Here is a 10,355-nt window from a genome sequence, read left to right as displayed (position 1 = left end):
TTGGTGTCGGCGAATCCGTAACGAGGCAGTTAGAGAGCGTGTTTTCGGTTGTGTAACGGGTACTTCCATTGAAGAATGTGTCCAGCACCAGAAGCTGCGTTGGTTGGGTCATGTTTTACGCATGCCGAATCATCGTTTACCGAAAAGAGTACTATTTTCTATACCCGATTCGGAGTGGCGTAAACAGAGAGGTGGCCAACCCATGACCTGGCAGAGGAGTATGAAGGAGATCACGAGACGCTTGGGTGCTGTCGGTGCTACTCGCCTTCCAGGATGGGGACCGCGTGATCCTCACTGTGCCTGGTTGGAGACACTACAAGATATGGCTGCCAACCGATGTCAGTGGCGCTCTTGTTGTCAGTTTCTATCCAGATTGCCTGAGTGAATGTCTGGAGGTGTAGGCACCTAGGAATAATTGTGGTAAGCTAGCACTAAGTCCCTTCCCCGTCCACCTTTACTCTTTTCTTTTCATTGAGGCTTTCAAATAAATCATGGTTGTACGGCAGTGAAGCATCAGTGTTGAACACTGATATCATGCTATCGATGATGATGATGCATATTGATGGTTGAAAGCAGTCATCCAACAGCCACAAGAAGATTAGGGGACCACCCGTAGAAAACAATATGACATGACATCATCCCACATAAGTTAGCTACTCTATAGTAAGTTCAGATGGCGGTCAGACCTCAGGTTTTCTGTGTTACCTATCACAGTGAGTAAAACAGACACTTCAAGCTTCCCCCAATTGCTCCAAACCATATACTAATTGTTGTAAAACGGGGTCCAATTTGACTCTCGCGGTTAAGGAAGACAGCCCTCTCAAGACAGAAGAAACATCACAATAAGGGCCAAAGCAATGCTCCCTCATAAACTGAGAGACATGTCAGCCCTTCCCTGTATAATCAGATTTTCGCGCGATCAAACATTAATCCGAGAATTTAGTTAGAACAGAATGGCGCGTCCCTTGTTATCAAATCGGTTACCCGTCACAAATGGAAGCGTACCCTATCAACTGAAACCGGCCATCCAGTTGAACTGCACTCAATCCATTATCGGTTTATCACAATTGCCTCAAATTATTTCATCGACTTAGAGTGGATAGACCGTACAAAAGGATTGCACTTTCTTGTGCTCTTTACATGCATAAAACAGACAGATAAGACTGTCAAAATCATATTCTCAGGGATACATATATTCCGCTGCAACACCAAACCCGGATAGAGAAACTCACTGGTTTCTTCGCACGGCGCATAGCGTCCGCCCGCCTGCAACAGACCAATGCACTGTCTGTCATGCGCGCCTCCAGCTCGGTCAGAATATCCAAACACGTCCGAACTGGATAGGTTGGTGGTGTGTCCAAATCGGACGGGTATCGGTCTTCGAAACAACCCCAGTGCCAGTGAATGGTTGGTTTGTAGCGCAAATGCAAAGTGCATGCACGCCGCCACACCTCTCGTGCGCCTGGGATGTTGCGTTCAGTTATCTGCGTAGAAAATTTGGAGTGGCAGTAGCTCATGCTTCTCAAGCAGTACTCCCACTGAGATACATAAAGACATTGACCTAATGACTGCTTACATCTCATTTAATAAAAAGCAGATATACAATCACGGACAGAACTATAAAGTGGTAGAGAGGGTGATTTTGAGGCACAGGTGGTCCACCTTTAGAGCAGTTTGGGTCGGGAGGTGGAATAAGGAACACCTGATGGAAGCATCATACAGGCAACTTAGGAATCAACGATATATGTTTTATATCCGACGAAACTGGTAGTTTTTTAACGACTTCTTACTACTAGCTGTTGAAGAAAAACGGGGAGGGAACTACGTCAACACTGATGAAACCCACACTTGCTTCACGAACCAAAACACAAGCATAGAAGTTATCCATATTCGCCACACTTGGATTGAGCATACTTGAGTTGTTTCTCTTCTGCGAGTAGAGTTATCTCTAACGCCTAATCACCAATTGAGGTGACATCATAAGCGTACTTGCGATCAAACTGTCCAGCTCAGCGAACGAACCAACGACCATCTACGCTACCTGAACTACCAATACTCTTCTCAACAGTAAACAAAAGGCACCTTTTAAACCAACCACATCCAGGTAAGCAAAGGCTACTGCAGTTGGATGTGATCCAGCCAAGATGAGCACACAATTCACTATCCATGTTCCATACAAGTTTGTCATTGTCACCCGCATGTTATCAACGGACAAGTGTCGAAGTGCATCATGGAATCGGACCAAATCAGACGTGATGTCTTACTTTGTGCAACCCATAGAAATGACAGCGACTAAGGTGTAAATGACAACTGACTTAAGTCTAGACGAGAGTAACGAGAGTGGCGAAATGGGTGGGTTTTCAAACTGCAGCGGCTCAGACGCTGTAAATGGAAACTTCAGCCTGTCTGGTTGGGAAGAGACGGTAACTATATGCTACTTGTGGGATTCAAGTAGCTTACCGAATGAACCAAATGTCACTGACCCCTTTCCTCCTCTGATCCAAACCAAGGGCCTAGGATTTCGCTCTTATTACAGCTCATCCGTAAGCCACGTCTTCACTATACTGGAGTTGACACTCTGGCAATGTGGAATCTAAGACGAATTTAGTTCCCCACCAGCGTATGCTGGAAGGCTGAACAGGCGAGAACATTCAAACTAGTGCAACATGCTCTCATTGTGAATCCTCGATGACCCAGCAAGCGTCTTCATTCTACCAACTTATGATCCTTACCGAACTAACCCCCTGAATCAATCAGCGTCGAGGTAAGCTGCAGATATCTAGAAGATTCTCTATTACTTGGTGTTGAAAGTTGCGCGAGTACCTGGATCTGTAGTTACATCACTTCCACACGAACAAACTTTTGCCCGTACCTGGGCAATCATCCTCAGTAGTTCGCCATGGTTTACTAGTAACGACGGGATAATGCCAGATGACCGTAAATGGTAGTTCAGTACGGCTGAAGATGAACCTTGCCACAGGGATTCAGATAAGCAAAACAAAGGTCCCACTAGACTACTCGCAACAATTGAATCAATCAATGTTGGAAACCCGAAGGAAAAAGCATTGGCAAATAATTAACGTAAGAAAATACGAAAAGATGAGAACACTTAAATACTTCAAATTATGCGATAACTCACCTCTAAATAGCGCGCATATCGAATCCAAAAGTGTTCATACAACGCACATGGGACCAGACAGCGTTCATACAACACCAGGACGCGACGTTTGGCCAGTTTTCCCGTATCCGAGCTGGCCACGGCATTATCAAGCTCTTCATCAGACATTTCTGGATGTTGTGACTTCAACTCTTCTCGCAAGTTAGCACAAACGGCAGCTGCCTCAGCTTCTTCGAAGCTCAAATATTCGGCCCAGTTAGTGAGTTGCACTTCCTCTAGCGGTTTGACGTGGAAATAGGGACGGCGGATCTGATCAGATAAGAGAACAATAGAGGTACATTCATGTATGTTTTTGCCGGGTAGAAATCACGTGGCACGGGTACGTGCTGCTTCAATTTCAGCAGTTGATGATGAAGAAAAACAAAGAATATCAGTCAAAAAACTGTCATCTTAGAACATGCACTTTGACAGGCAGACCAAACAATGGGTTTAGAACAGACGCAGTAAAGACGATGGACACAGAAGGGAGAGCGTGAACGTACTACGTCCCGTACAAAAAATGAGGAAACACTGGAACCAACCTTTTCTTCAAAGTACCAACGTTTCATAATTTGCGTATAGGTTGCCTGGTAGAGTTGTTCCCGAGAAGCTATCAAAAGTTCCCGGATGGCGGAGCGAGCAGTGTCCGTAATCTGCAGATATCGTTGCGCGGAAATAAAATGATTGAAAGGGCAAACGGATCAGACATGTTCATATCCCCTAGTGAAATGTACAGACGATGAGAGACAACTCATATAGAACAGTACGATCTGTTCAATAAAACCTCGAGAAACAGCTGAGTTCCGTCACACTAAAAAGATGCTATAAAGTGGATCGTTAAAGGATGCAAGTTAATGCGGAGTACCGTAATAGATATGTGGTGCCTTCGTCCAAGCTTCGCGTGCGTCGCGAAGCACGCACCGAAGCACTGTTTTACAGACACATATAGTGCTCACTTGAAAGTTGTAACAATAGCCCGCTTTCAATTCAGATAATCATCTAGACAGGCTACCTATTCCATATACATGTTTGTGCGCTTCCAGATGTCCGCTATTCTCTCCATGTACATACTTCCAGTCGTCTGAATTTACAGACAACCGAAAAAGTTATTTTATCGGCTTAACACGTGCGTCAAATCTTGAAAATATTCGGAGTTGTTTTTAACTGTTTTCTCTCTTCACGCCGTGGACATGACGGCTGCAAAGCAAAAGTGATCAGACCTAGGAAACTAACTCACTACAGGTTTCGTCGTGATTGGGACCGATCTATTGTTTTTGACGTTTCGGCTGGAAGTTACAGCATTGACCAGTTTTGCTTGACAACTGGCTAAGAAGACGATGTTCGCAATGGCAAAATGGTCGTGAACGGCTATCACCAAAAAACTTGTCAAATACCAGCACATGTCAAGCATATCACACGCCTGGTTATCATTTATTAAGGGGTGTGAGCGGACATTTGGAAATGTCCACAAGGCACGCTACCACACAATAAAGTGGAGCGAAGGTGAGTACCACCAAAATGAATGCCGTCCTGGCAGAGGTCCAGATGATCCTATATTAAACGTGGTTGGAAACCCGCCACGAATGTGAACACTCTGTCCTCTCTTGACCTCGCTACCTAGTTAGAGTTTGTCTGTCCCTAGCACGTTGCACCTTCTGTTGAACATGGATCCGAAAGCGTTGAAGTCCCTCTGTCATGTCCAGTCAAAGGCACCAGCACCTTACTCTTAGATGCTTAGTACAAGATCCTCAGATTATTGAGTTGCTTTATTTCCTTGCTGAGCTGAGCTCTCCACTCTCCATGAATGCGCATCCTTTGAATCTTCTGCACTAGTGTACAGCAGTAATCCCGACCTAGAACAACCTCTAAGAATCATGAAGGAGCGTCTCTCGCTATTCACGATTTACTGTGCGACCACTTCTCACGAGCTGTCATGGGCTCCTTTCCTTGCGGCGCTACAGAGTCCGTTGAACGCATTCTGTCGAACTGCGTCGTTGCTCACACCTTTGGTCCTACTGGTCTTCAGAAAAAATATCCAGCATGGACAGAATTAGTTATCCCAGAGATCGCCATTCGACTAATTCTGTTTCACAATTACCCCTCTGTGACTCCAAGTTTTATGTGGTTAATTCAGAATACTACTGCGACATGCGCTCCCTTACTGAACCGAAACATCAACAACTCAGTGCGTTTGACAACACAACTAGGGGGACTTACCCGACCTAGCGCTGCCACCTTGACGTGGTGGTTGGGCTTGAGTGCTGCAATGATCCCGCGGGCTACACTGGCTGGAACTTCGTTCTACAAGGCGCAAACATGACAAGTAGGCCAAAGAGGAGCAGCCATACCAAGAGCAGCGAGAACCCGTACTACGAGTTATGGTGCTACGAGGCGGTCTGTCCTCTGCGACAGGAGTGTAAAGGCAGTAAGGTGTTTCACTCCGGGCGATCAGCATGTCCACATTTACGGAAGCAGCGATGCTGCCTTCCCCCGAGGAAGGACGGGTTAGAAAAGGTCGGTCCAAAAACCGGACACTCCGATCGCCCAACGGTTGACCGTGACCGCCGGCGCATTATCCAATACGGTCGAAATACTTTTAAAGAGCCCGGTGCTGCTCAAAAGGCACCTGCTGTGTGCAGCCGCATCAGGAGTGAGACAGTATTGCCTTATTCCCTGCGCCCCTTGCAGCCGAGCAGGCCAGACTGTTGAGCCATCGGCTCCGAGCAGGGTCCCCAGAGAAAACCCTACATTCTCCCACTGCCTTGTGGGTCAGACTTTTGAGTCAAAGGCTCAAGGTGGGGTACCTAAACCAAAACCCCTTCCTCAGCCTGGGCAAGCGGGAAGTATCATTTGTCCGCGCAGTTCAGCGTCCACCGATGTTCCTCCCCAACCCCTTCCAACCGCACGAGCAAACGTCGCTGGGCCATTTGACTGTCAGTCATCTGACCGGAGGGCCTTATGCTCCTCGCTGCCTACAAACATTAAACAAAATGACAGCTTTCTAAATCCATGAGATCCTTTCTATATAGGAGCTTTTGACGTCCATAATCTATGTCAATTTGGCAAACAGGCAATGCTTGCTGAAATCTTGTACTCCCTTAAAATTGATGTATGATGTGTCTCCGAAACACTCATGCAGACCCGAGCGTGGTTATGCATCTCAGAACACCAAGGATGAACTCAACTCTTTCACATTTCTCCCTTCGGGTGGTCGGTGACCCAGAAGCGATGACTCGTGGAATATATGGCGTGGGAGTGAATCACATTTAGGTGGTCGATGCCCGCCGCACAGACAACGGAGATCGACTCCTTCAGTTGTGTGCTGATAATGAACTGCTTCTGGCAAGTACGAACTCAACATAAATATTCGCATCGCCTAACCTGGCGGCCACCAACTGCAAATTAACCGCGGCCCCATTTGGACCACGTGGCCATCAGCCACCGATGGAGAGCCGCAATTTAAGACTGCCGTTCCTTCTGGGGCACACCACTTGATTCCGATCACGCCATGGTGCGTGCACGCCTGACAGTTCGTTTCAGTTCAGACCCCCACAAGTCGACAAGAAGCATGCTAATCCACTAGCTTCGAAGAGCTGCCATAGCTCAACAGTATCGATCCGAGCTAGCCCAACAACTCCCCATAGTAAAACAATACTGTGGTGACAGTGAACATGTGGATGAAGCGTGGCAAAATGTGAAAGGAGCTAGATTAGCAGCCTTCAGTGCTACCTGCCCGACTTCTCCAATTCGACTACAAGACCACTGGATGTCGTCGAGGTCGTTGTCCATGATTGATGCCATGAAAGCCATACCAGCAGGCAACGAGTACGACGGCGCACGCAAATCCCGCAAACGCCAAATAGTGAAGAGTTTAAGGAAAGACCGAGAGCTCTGGTGGACAACGAAAGCTCGGGAGATGGAGAAGGCTTTTGCTATGGGAAACAGCCGTGCCCTTTATCAACTGATACGATCGATTGGCCCAAGGAAAGCAACGGTCAGCAAAACGATAAGTGAAAAAGAGGGCTCATTAATCCAACCGCAAAAACGTCAACTGGAAAGGTGGGCCGAACACTTCGAAGAGCAGTTCAGCTGGCCTCCTGCAACACAGCCGGTGGAGTCAATGCATACGGGCGAATCGAATGTATATCTCGACCGCCCTCCGGAATAAGAAATAAGGTATGGCCATGCTGAAAACTACCCTGGCATCAACCTGTTAGCTGTGGTATCAAAGGTGATCTCTTGTGTTATCCTTCGAAGGTTGACTGAACACAGAGAGAGACAGATCCGTGAAAACCAAGCTGGGTTCCGTCCTAAAAAAGGTTGCATCGATCATAACTTTATCCTCCAACTGCTTCCAGCAACCAACAACGGTTTTTTGAAAGCTGTCTTTGACTCTGTTGACCGCCAAGCACTACGACAGTCTGTGGAGCAAAGGTGTCCCCTGTAAATTCTTCACCCTCATTAGGGCGCTCTAAGCCAACTCCCGCGACCGTGTAAACAACTACGGGAAGCTCTGTGCTGAGTCCACCACATCAAGTGGTATCCGACACCTTTCCTCTTCAACTTCGTCATTGATACGATCATGGAAGACTCACTACCAGCCTCTAATGCCTGTGGGGTCGAAGTGCTCCCTGGGCCTCCGCTCACAGACATCGAGTACGCAGACGACACGGCTTTTCTTGGATCTGACCCCGTGGTGATGCAAACAATATTAATTAATCTAAATAATTCTGCCTCACGGTTCGGCATGCGCTTCACACCTGCAAAGTGTAAAGCGCTACTGCAAGATTGGGTGGGCTCGAACCCTAGCCTCGTGCTTGCGGATGAACCGATTGAGGTAGTAGACAAATCTGTTTACCTGGGCAGCTGTATCAGTCCCGGTGGTCTCGCGAAAGATTAAATTTCCATCCGGATTGGGAAGGCCAGAGCAGCTTGTGAACCTACGTCCCCTGTTGCGTAGGCGTGGCATCAGCTTCTCTGTCAAAGGTCGAGTCTAAAATGCTGCGATGCGCCCCATATTAGTACATGGATCGGAAACCTGGACGTTGCGCGCTGAGGACGGCAAAAGACTTTCAGTGTTTGACCATCGATATCTTCGGAGCATTGCCCGAATCTGGTGGGAACACCTGATCAGCATTGATGAAGTACGTCAAATAGTAGTTGGGAGAAACAACATATCCTCGATAGATGAACTGATCACACTGCATAGGTTGCACTGGCTTGGCCACGTGCTGCGCATGCCAGTTGACCGACTCCATCGAAGAGTTCTTTTTACACAACTACGCGAAGGGTGGAAGACAGTCTGAGGCGGTCAAACAATGACTTGGCAGCGAAGTATGAAAGCCATTACTTCTGTGGGCGAAGTTTGACTCTCTGAGTGCATTGGACAGCGATGAGTGACTTCCAGGGAGTAACACCGCACTGATTAAAACGGAATAAATAGCCGCTAGCTGTGTAACTTGGAATTCTTATCTCGAAAGTTGGATACTTGTCTGTCTCGTGGACCTACGGACAACATACTAGGAGTGTACGAACGTAATTGTACAAAATAAAGCGACTCAGTACACGAACATATGTTGACTGTCATTAGGGTGTACCTGAATCCGACTGATTTGTTACATCCCTCTCGTTGTGCAACTTCATGCTGGCAGGGGTGCCGGGAGTGATGGCGTATGGCCAACTTCGATTATCGGCCTTGAGTGCGCCTTGTGATTGTTACAGGCCACCAAGTCGCTCATAAACAGTCCGGGTTTAAACGACTTGTTTTCTCCGCTCGATTTGAGAGGCATAAGAGGCTAGTGGTTTCAAAACTCCACCCATTTCCCTTCCTCTGGTTCACTCAGGGTCAATGCCATCCAGCTAGCTGAAAACTCGGACCAGCGATCGTATAAGCATCCTGCTTATCAGGCGGTACACAGTTTAGGCAGCTTATCTTTTTCCCGGTCCAAGTAGCACTGGCAGTGCATGGACTCTGATCAATGCCATCATCATCTACTGTTTCTGTATGCAACCATCTTATCATTTGTATTCATTCGGGTCGGTACTTCACCAATCCAAGCAATTCCCTCGCATTGCAGTTTACAAGAACGGTGCTACACTTAACGTTAAAGAAAGCGCGTATCGAACAGCTATTCCTCGGAATACACTTAGGCCGTCTGCGAGAATCTTGGGCACAATAATCCACCAGAGAAGAAGCAGAAAAAAGGTACGGTACCTGTCCCAGAGTGAATTTTGAACTAAGATCGTGATGGATGGAGAACACTGTTGCAGTTTGCCTCTGAAAAGGAACCCGTTGTTTGAGGGTGTGAGGAGTTAGTATAGTATGTAGGCTTTCCCTAAAAACCGCCGAACAATCAGCAGAGCGAATTGTTATGATTCCTTTTGAGAAGCTACCATACGTGAAAAAAATAATTTAAACATGAAAATGTGTCAAACGCACTTCGACTACAGGTTTCGTGACACCAACGATTGGCGGTTCCAAGTCATCACCAGCATCAACGTCTGGCTGTTTGAAGGGTTGAACTTTCGCAGCCTTGAGAGATACCTGAGCGTGAAATCGGGCAAACTCGTTGCGAGACAGGAGGTCCTCGGGCCGATTGTCCTCTACAAGTTTGTTAAAGCTAGGAAAAATGAAAGACGTGACAGTAGCAGCGACTAGGATGAGCACGGAAAGCAGGTGTGCAAATACAAACGAGAACATACCGGCCCTTCATTGGCTTGTTATTGATAAGATACTACGTCAAACGCAACCTGCCTCAGTGGAAGATGCTGGGGCGAATATAAGGGTAAAACAAAGGACAACGAGCTTGTCTAAAGATGGTTCACAACTATCTCTCCACAAAGCCGTACAGGTTGAAGAATGAGTTATCACAGGGTGTTGTTTCTAGTATCGGCGCTGATTCAGCATAATGTATGCATAAAGAACAAAACTTAACAGGAGGTGGCTTATCCATACGGATCTCACAACTCACTAGCCCACTTCGGGACCTGGCCAGCGTCATTCGATCGGGGTAGTGGGAAATCTACTAGCGCATTAGAGTGATCCCTTCATCATACAATGTGGGCCCAGCCCGAGCGGCCAACAATAACGAGCAACTCACCTATCCCAGTTTTGGAAATACAGTTGTGTAGGGGTTTGCAGTAATCGCGTATATACATCAACGGCATTCCTCAATCGATTATGTCCCGTTTCCCAGCT

At 47.2% G+C, this 10,355-nt stretch overlaps 1 protein-coding gene across 1 annotated transcript in view; it reads right to left on the bottom strand.

Moving 5' to 3' along the window:
• The window catches only part of T265_07844 (hypothetical protein), a gene marked incomplete at both ends in the record, with an annotated part of 24,519 nt that overhangs the window by 11,975 nt on the left and 2,189 nt on the right, over window positions 1–10,355 (bottom strand). Inside the window, 5 exons of the mRNA XM_009173484.1 lie at window positions 1,233–1,484; window positions 3,140–3,427; window positions 3,700–3,810; window positions 9,597–9,777; window positions 10,258–10,353. Coding sequence (XP_009171748.1) covers window positions 1,233–1,484; window positions 3,140–3,427; window positions 3,700–3,810; window positions 9,597–9,777; window positions 10,258–10,353 — 928 coding nt within the window. The remainder of the gene's footprint in view (window positions 1–1,232; window positions 1,485–3,139; window positions 3,428–3,699; window positions 3,811–9,596; window positions 9,778–10,257; window positions 10,354–10,355) is intronic.

Source organism: Opisthorchis viverrini (genome assembly GCF_000715545.1).
Source record: "Opisthorchis viverrini unplaced genomic scaffold opera_v5_190, whole genome shotgun sequence".
In the NCBI taxonomy this organism is placed as follows: Eukaryota; Metazoa; Platyhelminthes; class Trematoda; order Opisthorchiida; family Opisthorchiidae; genus Opisthorchis; species Opisthorchis viverrini.
This window is presented reverse-complemented; position numbering and strand designations above follow the sequence as displayed.